General features: G+C 40.6%; 1 protein-coding gene and 1 pseudogene across 2 annotated transcripts in view; one reads left to right on the top strand and one right to left on the bottom strand.

Annotated features, from left to right (window-relative positions):
• LOC309624566 (uncharacterized protein) overlaps positions 1-18,475 on the bottom strand; it is a 404,937-nt gene that overhangs the window by 181,193 nt on the left and 205,269 nt on the right. Inside the window, exon 6 of the mRNA XM_082382813.1 lies at positions 17,772-17,817. Within this exon, the coding sequence (XP_082238939.1) occupies positions 17,772-17,817 (46 nt within the window). The remainder of the gene's footprint in view (positions 1-17,771; positions 17,818-18,475) is intronic.
• Positions 3,343-4,168, top strand: LOC309624575 (large ribosomal subunit protein uL30 pseudogene; annotated as a pseudogene). Its single transcript has one exon. The product of its transcript is annotated as a large ribosomal subunit protein uL30 pseudogene (transcript).

The following is an 18,475-nucleotide window of genomic DNA, read 5'->3' as shown; positions in this document are numbered from 1 at the left end:
TGTTGAAATCCTTGACTAACCAGCAAATCATAGAGAAACAGGAAAAATCACAAAAGACCAGGAAAAAAAGTAGCAATGGAAAGCCATAAGAATACAGATATTAGCTGCTGCATATCAGAAGGGTGACAAAGTTTGCAGTTGGAGTCCAGACAAGTTAATTGCCTACTAGAACCAATTATATATCTATATCTATCTATCTATATATATATATATATCTGATATATATATAAGATGAATACAACAGAATCTACAGTTGCCATAATGTACTATCTACAAGGCCCAATTTTCAACCAGAAGTTACTACACATGCAAAGAAATATTAAAGTGTGCTTTATACTCAGGGGAAAGGGCAGCCAATAGAAACTGACTCTGAAAGGTTCCAGATGTTGGGTTTAGTAAACACAGACAAGCAGTTATTATATGTTCAAAGAATTAAAGGAAATTGGGGTATAATATCGAATGAATAGCTAGGAATTCTCAATAGAGAAATGGAAACTAAAATAAAACAAAACAAATGGAAATTCTAGAGGTGAAAAGTAAAAAACTGAAATTTTAAAAGTTTACTAGGGCTTCCCTGGTGGCGCAGTGGTTGGGGGTCCGCCTGCCAATGCGGGGGACACGGGTTCGAGCCTGGTCTGGGAAGATCCCGCATGCCGCAGGGCGACTGGGCCCGTGGGCCACAACTACTGAGCCTGCGCGTCTGGAGCCTGTGCTCTGCAGCAGGGGAGGCCGCGATAGTGAGAGGCCCACGCACCGCGATGAGGAGTGGCCGCCGCTCGCCGCAACTGGAGGGAGCCCTTGCGCAGCGGTGAAGACCCAACGCAGCCAAAAGTGAATAAATAAATAAATAAATAAAAATTAAAAAAAAAAAAGTTTACTAGATGGGCTCAACCACATCTGGGGGTGGCAGAACAAAGAATCGGAGAACTTGAAGACAGAAAAATAGAAGTGCCCAAACAACAGAAAGAATAAAGACTGGGGAAAATTAAGGAGAATCCCAGAGATCTGAGGGTACAATGTCCAAATGTTCAATACATATGAAATTGGAATTCCAAAGGATGAGGAGAAAGACAAAGGGCCAGAGAAAAATATATGAAGAAATAATTGTTGAAAACTTCCCAAATGGGCACAAGGAAACTCTTAGGGGTGATGGAAATGTTCTGTGTTTTGACTGTGGTGGTAGTTCCATGTGTGCATACCTTTACCAACACTCATCTAATGGTACAATTTAAACAGATATGCTTTATCGTACATACACTGTATCTCAATAAAGTTCAAAAATGTAAATGATGAAATACACTTCTCCTGTCCACTAAAAAAATCCTTACAGATGGGTTAAATATTATGGACACATCTAAAGAGAGAATATGGGTAAACAGAAAAATAAATCTGAAGAAATTAACCAGAACATGGTGAGATCAATGAGAGGTCAAGAGACAAGGAAAATATAAGGAAAGGAAGAGCTGTGGTATGAGAGATGAGTGGAAATGTGGACTGATGGTATTTGGAGCGATTTTCACTGAGAATTTTCCAGTTTTGATGAAAGACATGAATTCTAAGGTTTAGGACACTTAAAAAGTCCTATGCAGTATAAATAAAACTATCCACATCTAGAACCACAGTTGTGATTATGGAGAATGCCATAGACAATATCTCAAAAACAGCTAGAGGAAAGAGTGATTACCTATAAAGTGGCATTTATACTGGCAGCAGACTCTTCAGCACAATAGTGGCCAAGAAAGAGTAGAATCTGGTCTTCAAAATGCTGTGAAAAAATAAATAACCCACTCCCTGCTGGTACCTCATAACCAGCTGGAGTCATTTCTGAACAGCACCTTCTGTTGTGAGCTTTCTTGTTACCTCTTCACTCCCAGTCCATCAAAATATGTCCAGTCTCTTAGGCTATTAAGGGATTTTATTTAAAGTAAACAGTGTTAATGCACTGAGGGTGTTAATGATTTAATACTGTGGACTGCCTGTGTTGACTTAAGCCATTTTTATTATAAAATTACTTAAATACACACAAATATATAAAACTGGGTATAAACTCTTCTTACACGACTATTAAACCAAAATTATAAATAAGCATATGTGATTTATTTTTAAAGAAATTTTTAAAAATTGCAATGCCAGTAAAATCCAAAATACAGACATAAATGTGATAGATACGATTTTGCTGAGATTAAAGAACTGAAATTGTGTTTAATGGCAGGAAGATATAGTTGTGTGTCTTCTCTTTTACCAAAGGAGGTTCAGTGTGATGGGTCTGGAGTCAGGTTGCCTGGGCTGAACTCCCACCGTGTGATACGGGCAAGTGACTTAATCTCTTTAAGCCCCACCCCTCCCTGTAAAATGAAGATGATGCGTACCTACTCAGAGGGATGTTGTGAGGATTAAATGCAACAACACGAGCAAAGTACTTAGCCCACAAAAAGGGGTTTATAAATTATTATTGTTGTTGTTGTAATTTGTTCTTTTTGATAATAAACCCATTATATCGTCTATTCCATTATTTTGAAAGGTTAATCAGTTTAATGTGGTACCCTAAAATACAAAACCAAAAAAATTCCATTCAAGGACAAAAATCCTAATGAACGTAGGACTTACAAAGTTGGCTCTTTGCTGCATCTTTGCCTGTGATGAAAAAGGTACCAACTATACCAGGCTTTTGAGATTGGAAAGCCTCTGTTAGCGGGAGCCGCCTGAGTACTCAGTTCACACACCCTGTTTTCTCTTCAGTCTACCCTGTGACAGGATGTCAATGGCCTTCCTTCGGTCCCACTGTGAGCTTAAACTCCCATGCAAACCTGGAAACTGAAAGAATATGGCCAGACTGAGTCACAGGGTAATCATGCAGGCGATCCAAAATAGGTTTACAGCCCTTTTTAAAGATCCTCCCAGAAACAGAAAGACACACACACACTACCACCATCACCACTCTCAGATTTAACAGCTTCCTGGAAATGAAGAGATTTAAGCCAAAGGAGTCCCTCCAGGAGTGAGAATCCTAGACCTGGTGACAGGCTGTAGCAGGAGGCTGGAAAAGGGAGGGTCTGTCAAGCTTTAGGGGCAAAGAATGCTTACACATTAAAAACAAAAAACAAACAAACAACAACCAACTCAGACTACCAAGAGGGCAAGCCCAACCATGCAGAACAAAATCTTATCATTTTAGTCTTTATGGGATGGCAATTTATGATAAGAAAGGCTGGGCTGAACCATCTCTACAATGTTTATCAAGGGAAATTTAATAAGCAAACTAGCAACATTGGAGGAGAAACTTTTCACTACTTAAAAATACAACCATTTTTTAAAAATGACTTTAACTGTTTCCTGGCTGGAACCATGGAAAGTGCTGAAGAGAATAAAAAGAAGGTTCCTGCTGTGCCAGAAACCCTTAAAAAGCGAAAGAATTTCGCAGAGCTTAAGATCAAGCACCTGAGGAAGAAATTTGCCCAAAAGATGCTTCGAAAGGCGAGGAGGAAGCTTATCTATGAAAACGCTAAGCACTATCACAGGGAATTCCGGCAGATGTACAGAACTGAAATTCGCATGGCTGGGATGGCAAGAAAAGCTGGCAACTTCCACGTACCCGCGGAACCCAAACTGGCATTTGTCATCAGGATCAGAGGTATCAATGGTGTGAGCCCAAAGGTTCGAAAGGTGTTGCAGCTTCTTCGCCTCTGTCAGATTTTCAATGGCACCTTTGTGAAGCTCAACAAGGCTTCAATTAACATGCTGAGAACTGTGGAACCATACATTGCATGGGGGTACCCAAACCTGAAGTCAGTAAATGAATTGATCTACAAGCGTGGTTATGGCAAAATCAACAAGAAGCAAATTGCCCTGACGGATAATGACGTGTTCATTGCTCGATCTCTTGGCAAATACGGTATTATCTGCATGGAGGATCTGATTCATGAGATCTATACTTTTGGAAAACGTTTCAAAGAAGCAAACAACTTCCTGTGGCCCTTCAAACTGTCTTCTCCACAAGGTGGAATGAAGAAAAAGACCACCCATTCTGTAGAAGGTGGAGATGCTGGCAACAGGGAAGACCACATCAACAGACTTATTAGAAGGATGAACTAAGGTATCTACCATGATTATTTTTGTAATCTGGTCAGTTAATAAACAGTGACTGCTTTCAAATTGAAAAAAGAAAAAATGACTTTAGCTCCTATCGTATGCAAATGCAGTGACTTAAATTATAGCTATCTCTTAATTAAGGAAAGTCTATCAAGCTCTTGGTCCCAAAGGTACATCCTTGAAGGTAATCAAAATCTATTCCCCATACTTACAGTTTAGGTTGGCCCTACTGCCAATTATTCTAAACAGATAAGGAATTAGCTGAGTTATCTGAGTCTAGGTAGGTCCAGACATGTCTTACAAATAAAAGCAGATTCTTCTGAGTGAGAAACTTTATTTCTCACTTGGCACTTTCTGCCTCTATCTTTAAGTGCTCTCCTACTGGCATGGCAAACGTTGGTGAAATGTAGCAAAGACCACATAAAGTAGATCACATGAAATACTTAACAAAGACCACTTTGACCCAAGCAAGCCATCATACCATGGCCTGAGAAAGTTGCACACAGAGGCTGGCTCCACTGGTGGGCTCCAGCCCATCACCTGGATTCCACTTGCCCTGTATCCAAATTGTGACTGCCTTCCTCCTCCTCCGAGAATCCTGAGGCAGCTAATGAACAAAAAATTGGTGGAATTCCTCAAATCCTTTAAGAACACTAAGTACAAAGAACAGTGACTAGACTTAGATCAAACAACAGATTCTTAGAAAACAGAATTCTCACATATACCGCCCCCATGGCGCCAGTTGCCAATTTAAACTAAAATATGGGAGTGGCCAAAGAATTAAAAGCAAGGACCCAAACAGATACTTGTACACCCATGTTCACAACTGCACTATTCACAATTGCCAAAAGGTGGAATCCACCCAAGTGTCCATCAACAGATGAACGGATAAACAAAATGTGGTACATACAAGGAAATACTATTCAGCCATAGAAAGGAACGAAGTGCTGATAGATGCCACCACAGAGATGAATCTTGAAAACACTGTACTAAATGAAATAAGCCAGACACAAAAGGACAAATATTGTATGATTCTACTTATTTGTGATATCTAGAATAGGCAAATTTACAGAGACAGAAAGTAGGCAAGAGGTTAGTAGGGGCTGGAGGGAATGGAGAGTTACTGCTTAAAGGTTACAGAGTTTCTGTGTGGAGTGATGAAAACGTTTTGGAAACAAATAGTAGTGATGGTTGCACAACACTGTGAATGTAATTAATACCATAAAACTATGCACTTAAAAATGGCAAGTTTTGTGTTATATGTATATTTTTTTACCATAATTTTTAAAAATGAGAGACTCAAGTCACTGAAAACAACCCAAATGTCCTTCAGCAGGTGCCTGGATCAACAAACCGTGGTACATCCATAAATTGTAATAAAATTGAACAAACTATCGATAAACACAACAACTGGGATTAATCCCAAGGGCATTATGCTGAGTGAAAGTAGCCAGTTTCCAAAGGTGACACACTATAAGATTCCATTTAATGACATTCTCAAAAAGAAAAACTCGAGGAATGGAGGACAGACCAGTGGTTGCCAAGGGTTGCGGATGAAGGGAAGTGTGTGCTCATAACGAGATAGCACAGTGGTTTTCTTGGGGGGTGATGAGGCAGTTCTGTACCTGATTGTGGTGGTAGTCATACGAATCTAAGCATACGTTAAAATTCAGAACTACTCATCAAAAGGTTTGCAAAGAGAAGTTTAAAAAAACAGTGGGGTAAAAGGAGAAATAGCACTCATTGCTGTCACTGCTCTTTGGAACCTCTGATCACCGCCTCCTCTCTTGCACCTCCCTGTATTTCCCATGGATTTCTCTACCTCTTAAAATACCCAAAGATCACAGTCTGGAAAACATGCTTTGTAAAATTATAATGAAGGGTGCATATTGCTATTCCTAGAAGGAGTTCTTTTCCCTGCACCTCATCCATCCACATATAATCACACTGTTTGTCTTCCTAGCCTTGATACCTTTCCTGGACAAAACCTGATTCACTTGGTAAAAGAAATGTGGCTGTGTCCAGGTGCTACCGTCCACAGGGTCCTGGAGAGTACCAGAGCACACATCTACCACGACACAACGCTCAGAGCGTTTCCTCTGAGGTCCAAACTTGGCAAATTTGCGTTCTCGCAGTGGAGCTTCCTAGATTGTTTAACAAGGACAGTCCCCCCCATCCCAAACCTTCTGGTTTCAGGACTATGAGTGCCTGTAAGGAGCCAGTCCCACAAGAGCCCACATCTAATGCTCCATCTAACAAACACACCAAAAAGCTGTGGGAAACTTTGGATCCAAACCAATGGTCTGCAGGAGAAAAACGGGAAGAGAAAGCTCCCAGCTAGCTCATGTTTCTGTGGCAATTCATGCTACACTGGCAGCCCTGGTCTTCGGAAGCCTCTGGAAGCCCCTGGGGCATTATTTATGGAGGTTACAGACAGCTACAGGCTCTGGGTGGGAGCTGGGCAGATGGGAGAAAGCGGACAGAGAGGGACTGGCCTGCTCGATCTCATCATGTTCTCCCTCACCTCTTCCCGCTGGGTGGGGGTGTCACCCAGTGAAAGAATACTTTCCAAGCAAGCCATTCATCAGGTTCCTAATTTAAAAGTTGGAAAGCGTAACTCTGGAGCTGGTTTTGCCATCTTCCGACACCTCATTAACCTCGTCACTGTTCTTCTGTCGAGGGCAAGAACCTCGGGAATTACTACAGAGGTTCCGTCCTGAACGCTCAAGCAGAAAAAGAAACAGCAACACTTTGCCCGAAAAAGAACCCCCCCATGTGACCACAAGAGTTGTGCCAGATCACAACTAAAACAGGAAGGACATGACAAGGAGAAGAAGATCTACCAAGACTTCACTAAATTTAGGAATATTCATCTTTATGCAGAGAGAAATAGAAGAGGAATAATAAATAATAACCAATTTTTCATAGGCCTTTCTAGTAAAGGGGAAGATGTTACCCCACTTCTCTCTGAAGGAGACAGCTGAGAAGAAATAGCCAGGGATTTGAACCATACTGTGTACCAAAAAGCTGCACGTTTTGTGAATTTTGAACTGAGCCCAAGTATTTCTTTTTTTTTTTTCCTCTCAATGGCAAAACTAAACTTAGGGGTTTTTTTGTTGTTGTTTGTTTGTTTGTTTAATTTATTTATTTTGTCTGTGCGCAGGCTTTCTCTAGTTGTGGCGATCAGGAGCTACTCTTCGTTGCGGTGTGTATGCTTCTCATTGTGGTGGCTTCTCTTGTTGCGGAGCACGGGCTCTAGGCACACGGGCTTCAGTAGCTGTGGCACGTGGGCTCAGTAGTTGTGGCGCACGGGCTTAGTTGCTCCACGGCATGTGGGATCTTCTCGGACCAGGGCTCGAACCCGTGTCCCCTGCATTGGCACAGGTGGATTCTTAACCACTGCGCCACCAGGGAAGCCCTAAACTTAGGTTTTAACTACATAAATAAAGCCTAGGAATATAGTTCAAACTGAAACTATGTCCATTTATTTTCTGAAACAGATAAAATGAAATATAAAAACATTCACTCAACCAAACAAATATTTCTCTGTCTGGTATCATGGACACGGGAGGAAGCTACTAGGCTCTACTGGAGCAAAAGCATCCAACTCCATCTCATTACTGGTGAGAATTTGGCGAGATTTAGGGAGAAGCCCAAGGGAAGAAACTAAAACTCTAGGTCTTATCTGAATCTTGGGCATTCTCTCTTGCCCACAAGATCCAGAAGCCCTTCCTTTCTTGGTCCCCTATAAGAGGAAAGTTACAGAGCCCATTCCCACCACCACCACCAAAAAAAAGAAGAAGAAGAAATCAAGAGGCCAGAAGATGAATTCTAACACTTACCTATCTCCTTTGGCCTAGAGCAAGTCACCAGGGCTGTGACACTGCTGTCCAGCCTCTTGGATCCCCTCCAAAAGGTCTAGTGGGTACCTTCGTCAATCTGAACAGAATGGAAGGGATGGGAAATGTGGCAGACACAGCAAGGCCAGATATTTTATCTTTCCTACTTAGGAATTAATGGTGCATGTGGACAGATTGCTAGACAAGCTGGAACACTAATATATTCCGGAAATGTTGACATCCTAGGCACAAAATATCGCAAACTGGTGATCTGTAGAACAGACAGAGGACACGTGAATGAGCCACCGGCTTTCTCCTCCGAGAGCAAAGGACAGTGACACAGGCCTGGCCCACAGCCCTAACCATCTTTCACCATCTCTTTTGGTTGCCTTTTTTTCCTCTTTTTTTTTGCATAAGGGTCTGTTCTTGGCCTCTTCCACTCTCCTTGGGTGACTACAGCTGTTCCTACATCTTCAAAGAGAGCCTCTTCCCTGATGCCCCCCACCCTGTGTCTGCCCTTCTTTGGGGAGCTGTGGGTCTGTATGTTCAACGACCCACCGGACATTGCAAGCTGGGTGATCAGCAAAATCCTTGAAAGTCTTTAGCTCTGCCCTGCTCAGTCCCGAATCTATTCCTCCTCCTTATTAACCCACGAAAATTCAGAGTTCCAAAGCAAAACTTACTCCGAAGTGATTCCATGATGCTTTCTTAGTCTCAAAATCAACCGAGTTCCAGCAAAGAGAAGGCAGCCAGAAGGTGACCACGTTACACAGACACACCTGTCCACCCTGGGCAGGCTAGGTGGATGGGTGGATGGGTGTGGGGAGGTATGGGGGGGATGCATGGGGAGCAGTTCCCAGGAGACAAAGTGGTCCCTTGAAAGTTGGAGAGGCTGGTCAAACAATCCACTGCCAACTCCAAGAGCTTTCCATATTTATGCTCAGTATAATCATTTAGAGGACCTACATTATTGTTCATAAGTAGGGAAAATTACAAGATTTTTGTGGGGTTTGCTTACATCTTGGGATATCAGGACTTTTATAGCTTCCTTTAGCAAAGTCACCATGTGCTTAAATAACATAAAATCGTTGAAAGAATGAGAGAAAAATCTTCTAGAAGGAATGAATGTTGAGCAGTCTCTGATTCTTGCCCCTTCCTTGAGGTTCTTCTACTGTGCCTGACCATTGCCTCTAGTTGAAGCAGAGACAAAATAAACTTTGTTTCCATTTATAATGTCTCAGATCAGCTGATGGCTTTACCAATAGCATTATCAAACAAACAAGAAAACATAAATAAGGAACCCTTATGTCCTCACAGTTTTAGAATTTGAAATCTAGACATATTTAATCACCAAACTCTTTAACTTTCTTTTTATAAATGCGGAAACTAAGACCCAAAGAGAGTAAGTGAAGGGCCCAAGGCCACAAAACTACAGTGTGGTAGAGGCAGAACCTGAATTTAGGGACTTGCCTCTCCATCTTATGTCCTTTTCATTCTCTTACGATACTACTCTTTAAAACAGGTCTTGATTCCCTCCTCCCTCCTGAGGTTCGCTCCTCCTTGCCTCTACTACATGGCCTCCCTGAACCATCTTGGTTCCTTGGCTCATGGGAACTGGTTCAGCCAAATATCTTTCTATAGTCAAGGTCAAACTCCAACCACTCCAACAAAACAACCATTTTTCTTATAAACCTTCCACTCAGTCCTGGTTTCCCATCCAAGCAACAAGTCTGGTTTACAATGTAGTTACCTGGGAATGGGGATTGACATCCTTGAGTCTCTGTGAATGGCCGTGGTTCTGGTAACTTGTTCCAGCCCATTTAGGAGTCTAGTGAGTCTCCCAAACAGCACAGGGAAACAGACTCTCAAATGTTATGTATTACATCTTCAATATATTAATGCCTTAATCATAACTATAATAACTGCACTTGTATATATACGTGTATACACACACACACTCACACAATAAGAATTATAACAAATGTATTGAGGATGATTATTCTTGCTGTGACATTTAGCCCAAAATATCAACAAAAAGGCACTTGAAGAACATGAGATTTTATATAGCACGATGCAGTAAACTCAGTCTTGAGCTGGGAGTCATCATAATGTGTTCCTTATCCTGATTTTGCTAGCCAGAACTCTAAGAGCCTGATCTGCATGCCAACTCAGGATATCTGAGGAATCAGCCTAGGTCAGCAGCAATCATATTTGCTTCAGGTCCCCAAAACCTTATAATAGTTTTCAAACATTTGGCTATCTCTGGCGGACAGAGATGAGAGACAGTCTCCACATTTGTAAAAGATAAATGGTTGAGGATGGACATTATATGATGTGTTAGATTCCTTGGTTTGCCTTTTAGAGAGTGTTTAGGGGGAAAGCTAACTTTTTTCTTGAACTTTTGTTTCTGGGTACTTACAAGGGAACAATAAAGTGCCTCCTTTTCCCATTCCACTCTCAAGGAAGGCCTGAGCACCGTACCCCTCTCACCATCCCTTCTTCGCCTCTTCCCTCTCCCTCACCTCTACTCTTAGAAGAAAACTGCATTTTTGATTGAGGGGATTACACTAGATCATCCCAGAGGGAAGGAGTGTGGCCTCTGCTTCGCACCAAAGCAGCAGAAGCAGCTGTACTCAAGAGGGTGGCTGAAATTCTTTGGAAGTTCAGGGTTTGGGAGTTTCTATATATAGTACTTGAACATCTGTACCCTGCTGATGTACCACACCCTGAACAGGAATGGGGATTGCTGCTAAGCCACAAAACCTGAGGGCAATGCCAGGGGTTTCTGCGTCTTCCCTGGGCCTGTAAAAAGAGCTCTTTGAAGGACATCTCTGGGCCTCTTGGAGAAGTAATGCCCAACAGACGGCCAGGAAAAGCCACCTGGAAATAGCGGTAAATGTCCCTACTACTTCCCAAATCAATTTATGAGGCCAGTATTACTCTGATACCAAAACCAGACAAAGAGATTATAAGAAAAGAGAATGACAGACCAATATCCCTCATGAACATAAATACAAAAGTGCTTAACAAAATATTAGCAGATTTAATCTAGTGATACAGAAAAGGATAACTGGGGTGTATCTATACAACAGAAAACTACTCAACAATAAAGAGGAAGAAACTACTGATATGCACAACAACATGGATGAATCTCAAAAATATTACACAAAGCAAAAGAAGCCAGACAAAGTGTGTGTGTATATATCGTGTGTGTGTGTGTGTATATATATATAAAACTCTAGAGAAGATGAATCAATTGTATGGTGACAAATAGCAGATCAGTGGTTGCCTGGGGTGCGGTAGGGTAGGGAGGATGAGGGGTGGGGGTGAGGACTTACTGGAATGGGCGCAAGGAAATCTTTTAGGTTGAAGGAGATGCTGTATATCATGACAGTGGTAACTGTTACATGGATGTATAACTCTCTCAAACCTTTATCAAGATGTACGCTTAAGATGGGTGCTTTTTATTTTATGTAAAATACAGTTCAATAAATTTCACTTTTAAAAAATTTGAGAAAGCAAGCTTGTCTAATAGAGGCTCTAATTTTTAAAAGACCACAACATTTGGTAAGGGTTGGCCAAAAGAACTATAATCACTTACAGCAGGGGTCCCCAACCCCCGGGCTGCGGACCAGTATCAGTCCACTGCCTGTTAGGAACCGGACCTCACAGCAGGAGGTGAGCAGCAGGCAAGCAAGCAAAGCTTCATCTACCACTCCCCATCGCTCCCCATCGCTCCCCATCGCTCCCCATTGCTCGCGTTACCACCTGAACCATGCCCCACCCCTTGTCCATAGAAAAATTGTCTTCCACGAAACCAGTCCCTGGTGCCAAAAAGGTTGGGGACCGCTGACTTTCAGCACCAAGGATTCCCTAGAAGTGGTACCACGGTAGTCTCGGGAAAGGTGGTGACCATGGAAACAGCATAAAATAAGCAACCCCAACCCTAAAAACCCTTGAATACTCAATAACTAACTAGAAGAGACATTGCATCTAAAAAGCCATGGGCTTGATGTCCCTTGACAGACCCTGAGAGCTCAGGCTGCAAGGCTTGCAAGGGGTTAAGACCCTTCCTTCAAGTCCTAAAAGCCTTTTTTTTTTTTTTTTTTTTTTGGCAAGGCTTTCTCATGAGAGGTGTTTAGGAGCTAAGGGCAGTGCCAGATGACAGCCATCAAGAAATGGGAACCTCAGGTCCTGAAACCACAAGCAACTGAATTCTGCCAACAACCTGTATGAGCTTGGAAGTGGATTCTTCCCCCCGAACCTCCTAAAAGGAACTCAGCCCTGCCCACACCTTGATTTCGGTCTGTGAGACCAAGAACAAAGGACCAAGCTCATTCAGATTTCTGACCTACAAAACTGTGAGATAATAAATTTCTACTATTTTAAGCCTCTAAGTTTGTGGTAATTTGTTATGGCACCAATTGAAAACTTAACACATGCTATAACAATAATAACCGTATATAGGAATTCTATAGATTTTATTTTTAAGTCTTTATTGAATTTGTTACAATACTGCTTCCGTTTTATCGTTTGGTTTTTTGGCTGAGAGGCACATGGGATCTTAGCTCCCCAACCAGGGATCCAATTCGCACCCCCGGCATTGGAAGGCGAAGTCTTAACCAGTGGATCGCCACGAAAGTCCCACTATAGATTTTATTAGACTAAAACACCAAAGAGAAGAGAGAATCAATCTCACAATTCTAATGTCTTTCTTTTTGTTCACATTTCATGATAAAAGTAACTTAAAATATGTCTATCTATTGGTCTATATCCCTAACATTAAACTTTCAATTTCCCCTTTGGTTTAACTGAATAATTCCAAGAAGTGAAATTTCATATAGAAGAGATGACATCTTTACAGTAGACCTTCTGTTTGTATCAAAAGATTTGAGGTTTTCTTCATTACATTACAGAGGTGAACTTTGCTAAGAGACTTTCTTTGATTTCTGAAGGAAAGAATATTTAACATTTTACTCTACATACAGAACTAGCTGTGATTTCAAAACTATTCTTAAAACCCAGACACACAACTTTCAGTACATCAACCTTATAAGTACACGAGAAAGTCTCAAGGTTAAGCAAGACTTTCATTTTTAAAGATGGGATTTTCCAGGTATAATCAAAATGGTTTATTAGAAATCTGTAAGATACTCTCCCTTGATTCTTCACTAAGCAGTGGCAACTTACTAAATACGCTTTTTTTCCCCTTAAAAAGTTTTGAATAAAATATTTTGCTTAGAAACCTGACGTTAGAGTAGCATAACACCCAAGCAGAGGTGAGACTGACACGTGGCTCCTTGGAAATCACTGGAGTTTATACCAATCCAAAAGCTACCTTTAAAACTATTTGATTTTATAACGCATTAGTTAAAAGGGTCTTTTTAAAATTTTTTAAATTTTATATCCAACTTTCTGAAATAATGGAAAAGGTGCCAGAAAGGCCCACTGATCACTGTGTCAGGGGCTTGCCTGGGGCAGGGATGTATTTTTAGTCTTCACTAGGAGAAATATTTTCAAAAGGCTAGTGGCTGGGAAGTTCCTATTCTTCCCTAATTCCAGATGATAATTCCACTGTACAAAAGTGAAGTGCCTTTTCATATTTCCTACATTTCCATCCACTTCTTCACACCTAGGATTATTTCCAAAGCACCCAGACATTTAATTTTTTTTAAGGATTCTTACACTAGATTATTTATAAGCTAATTATCTATAGACGTTCAGGTCTTTAGTTTTGCTTTCTCCCTCTTTCTAGCTGCCATGTCTAATTGCGATTGTCAACCATGGTTTGTTAAAAAGACAAGCTGCCTCGTGGAACACCGCCATTAGGACACCTTTAAGGAAGCCAGTCTTAGCTACTGGAGGATGAAAAGCCTCCTGGAGGATAAAGGAGATGCCCAAGCCAGCAGCCCTCATCAACTGCAAGACATGCGAGTGAGGCCATCTTGGATCTTGCAGCCTAGATGCAAACAGCCACATGAGTGAACCTGCCTGAATCCAGCAGAAGAACTACCCAACCAGTTCACAGAATGGTGAGAAGGAATAAATCATTATTATATTAAGCCACTATGTTTTGGAGTGGCTTGTCCCAGCAAAGGCTAACTGAAACATTAGGAAAATATTGAAAGCTTTCTGCTTGATAGATGGAGTAAGACCAAAACACCTGACTTTGACATTTTATCGGAGGCCCTTCTCAGAATAATAATAATAATAATAATAATAATAATAATAATAATAATAATAATAATAAAGAAGAAGAAGAAGTAGAGGTAACAGCTATAAATAAAAAGACAGGATTGGAAAGGAAAAAATAAAACTGTCACTATTTGGAGACGACATGATTATATATATGTGAATAATATAGAAGAATCTACTAGGTTTAGTAAGCAAATTTAACAAGGTCACTGGTTTAAGGTTGATATTAAAAACTTTTTTTCTATATGCAAGCAACAAACAAATAGGAAAATTAAAATGATGCCATTTACAATAGCATCAAAAAGCATGAAACACCTGGAAATAAATTAAAGATTTGTAAGACCTCTGCACTGAAAACTATAAAGCACTACTGAGAAAAATAACACCTAAAAAAGGAAGAGATACAATATGTTCATAGACAGGAAAGTTCAATATTCAATTATTTCAAGTTTCCCCACACTTAACTACCGATGCTATGCAAGTACAAATAAAATCTCAGCATAGTTTTTCCTTCTTTTTCCTGGAAATTGACCAGCTGATTCTAAAATTCATATGGAAAAACAAAGAGATAGAATAAAATAGACAATCTTGAATTGAGAACAAAATTGAGGGACTTAAAACTACCAAATATCAAGCTACATTAATTAAGGCATTCATTGGCTATACTAATTCATGCAAAAATGGACAAACTGACTAATGAAACAGACCCACACCTGAGTGTGTACTATTATGAGAAAAGATAGTCTTTTCAATAAAATGGTCTGAGTTGATTAGATATTCATATAGAAAAAAAAGAACCTTGACCCCCTACTTCAAACCACACATCAGTAGATTTTAGATAGACTGAAGATCTAAATGTGAAAAATAAGACAATATAGCTTTTAGTAGAAAACTAAGTGGAAAATCTTCATGATTTGGGGGAAGGCAAAGATTTCTTATACAGGACACAAGCATTCTACCACAGAGGGGAAAAACTGACCAACTGGATTATATTGATCTACAAATTAACACTTCTGTTATTAATACAAAATTAATTAGTTTGTTCATCCAAAGACACTATTAGTAATGTGACAGGGCAATTTTGATATTTTGTTCACTGTGGATTTTTAAAAATTTTGTCATGGTAAAATATACATGAAATTTGTCTTTTTAACCATTTTTTGAAGGTGCAATTTAGGGGCATTAAGTACATTCACATTGTTGGGCACAAACTAAAACTCTGTACCCATTAAACAACGGTGACATAAGAGGCTCCTGACTCCCCCTCCCATGGATGCACTGAGTATACAGGAACAGGTGAATCAATCTTCTCTCAGAGAAATCCAAAAACTAGTTGAGTAACTCCTACACACTGGTGACAGAAAAAAACCACATCAAGATGGGAAGGAAAGGCTGAGAAACACTCTCCCCATAAACTCAGCCCCTGGCGTAGCACTTTACAATTCGGAGGGAACCCTTAACTCCAAGCTTTGCCCAGGGGAACAAAGAATCTGGATCACAAATCTAGTGCCCCAACTCTTAAGGCTGCCACCTGAGGTACAGGTCCCCAAATGACCTAGCTCTGAGAGCCAATGGGGCTTGCATTCATAAATCCCACAAAACTATAGCAAGTAAATAAGCAGTTGTTAAATGGGTACATGAGGACTCTCCATGGCTATTACCAACCCCCCAACTCCCAGCTCTGCTCAGAGAGATCAGACAAAAATGTCCATCCCTCAGTTTCTCCCTGGAAGTGATCTGACTGCAAACTTCTCCAGCTGCTTTCTGAGGTTCTGGCTTCTAACCAGCCTGCATGTGGGAACTGACAGGGATCCTCCTGGAAGCCCAAAAGAGCTGGTGGGCACATCCTCTACTGTCTCCCCATGGCTCACTCCAATACTAAAACCAAGTCACCAGCTTCTCCCTGGAAGGAACTTGTCCATACTTCTAGCACCCCAACTATTATGGCTGCTACCCAAGGGACAGGTTCCCAAATTACCCAGCTCTGGGAACTGATGGGGCTCAGCATTCATGAGTCCCCCAGGACCACATGAAACAAAGAGGTGGTTCTAGTCTGTGGGAGTGCTTGTGTGCCCAAATATTCTCTCTGGCTCAGCATAGAGGGAGTAAACAAAAATACCCAGATCCCAGTTTCTTCCTGATAGGTGCTAGACTATACATATAATGTCCTGATTTTCCCAGCTGCTGCCTGAATGTCAGGCTTCCAATTAGCCTGCATAGGGGGCTGAAAGGGGAAGCAATGAGTAGTCCTCTGGGAACCTGAACAGGCACGTGGCATTTCCCATGTCTTTCATACACTGACAGATCTTGGCACATCCTCATCTACTGGGAACCACTAAGAACAAAGATGGTGGCTTGACTATGGAGAACAGTTTGGAGGTTCCTTAAAAAAAACTAAAAATAGAGCTACCATATGATCCAGCAGTCCCACTCCTGGGCATACATCCAGAAAAGATGAAAACTCTAATTCAAAAAGATCCGTGCACCCCCATGCTCATAGCAGCACTATTTACAATAGCCAAGACACGGAAGCAACCTAAGTCTCCATCAACAGAGGAATGGATATAGAAGATGTGGTGTATATATATATATATATATATATATATATATATATATATATATATATATATATATATATATAATGGAATATTACTCAGCTATAAAAAGAATGAAATAATGCCATTTGCAGCAACATGGATGGACCCAGAGACTATCATCCTAAGTGAAGTCAGTCAGACAGAGAAAGACTGCTTATATGCGGAATCTAAAAAAAAGATACAAATGAACTTATTTATAAAACAGAAACAGACTCACATAGAAAACAAACTTATGGTTACCAAAGGGGAAAGGAGGAATAGGGGATAAATTAGGAATCTGGGATTAACAAATACACATTATTATGTATAAAATAGATAAACAATGAGACCTACTGTACAGCATAGCATTTGTATCTTGTAATAACCTATGATTGAAAAGAATCTGAAAAAAATATATATATGTAGTCGTATGGCTTGGACAATCACAAAGGTTTGAGAGGCAACTAGGAGCTCAAGGTGGGCTAACTGACTAGGCTCACCTCCTACACAAGTCCAGTCTGTCAAGGCTAAGAGAGATGGTTGTTTTATCTAATGTGTAGAAACCAACACAGAGAGTCAAGGAAAATAAAGAAATAAGGGAATATGTTCCAAACAAAAGAACAAGATAAATCTCTAGAAACAATCTTAAAGAAATGGAGATAAATGATTTATCTGATAGGTCCACATACTGGTCATAAAATGGTCACTAAGGTCAGGAGAGCAATGCATAAAGTGAGAATTTCAACAACAAAAATTTAAAAATATAAAAAAGTGCCAAAGAGAAATCAGAGATAAAGAATACAATAACTAAACTGAAAAATTCAATAGAGGGGTTCAACAACAGACTAGCTAAAGCAAAAGAAAAGATTAGTAAACTTGAAGATTTGGTGATTTCCACTACCCTATCAAAAGAACAAAAAGAAAAAAGAATAAAAAGAGTCAAGATAGCTCAAAAGACTTATGACGTACTATTAAGTGAATACATATAAATAATACAGATGTCTCAGAAAGAGAAGAGAGAGAGAGCAGCAGAAAGATTATCCAAGAAATAACGACTGAAAACTTCCCTAACCTGGAGAAAGAAACAGACATCCAGATTCAGGCGGCTCAAAACATACCTAAAAAGAATCCAAAGAGATTCACAATAGGACACGTTATAATCAAATTGTCAAATGTTAAAGACAGAGAATCTTAAAAGCAGCTTGAAAAAGGCTACTTGTTATGTACAAGGGAACCCTTGTTCAGCATATTTTGCAGAGAAACATTTCAGGCCAGAAGGAGTGGACAATGTATTCAAACTGATGAAAGAAAAAAACCTGCCAATCAAGAATACTCTACCTGGGACTTCCCTGGTGGTGCAGTGGTTAAGAATCTGCCTGCCAGTGCAGGGGGCATGGGATCAATCCCTGGCCTGGGAAGATCCCACATGCTGTAGAGCAACTAAGCCCATGCACCACAACTACTGAGCCTGCATGCCACAAATACTGAGCCCGCGTGCCACAACTACTGAAGCCCATGCACCTAGAGCCCGTGTTCCACAACAAGAGAAGCCACTGCAATGAGAAGCCCATGCACCACAACAAAGAGTAGACCCTGCTCACTGCAACTAGAGAAAGCCCGTGCAGAACAACGAAGACCCAGCGCAGCCAGAAAAAAAAAAAAAAAAAAGAATACACTACCCAGCAAAGCTGTCCTTCAGAATTGAAGGAGAGAGAGTTCCCTGGACAAACAAAAACTGAAGGAGTTCATCACCACTAGACTGGCTGGACAAGAAAT

The sequence above is a fragment of the Balaenoptera borealis genome (genome assembly GCF_965194805.1).
Source record: "Balaenoptera borealis genome assembly, chromosome: 2".
Classification (NCBI taxonomy): Eukaryota; Metazoa; Chordata; class Mammalia; order Artiodactyla; family Balaenopteridae; genus Balaenoptera; species Balaenoptera borealis.
This window is presented reverse-complemented; position numbering and strand designations above follow the sequence as displayed.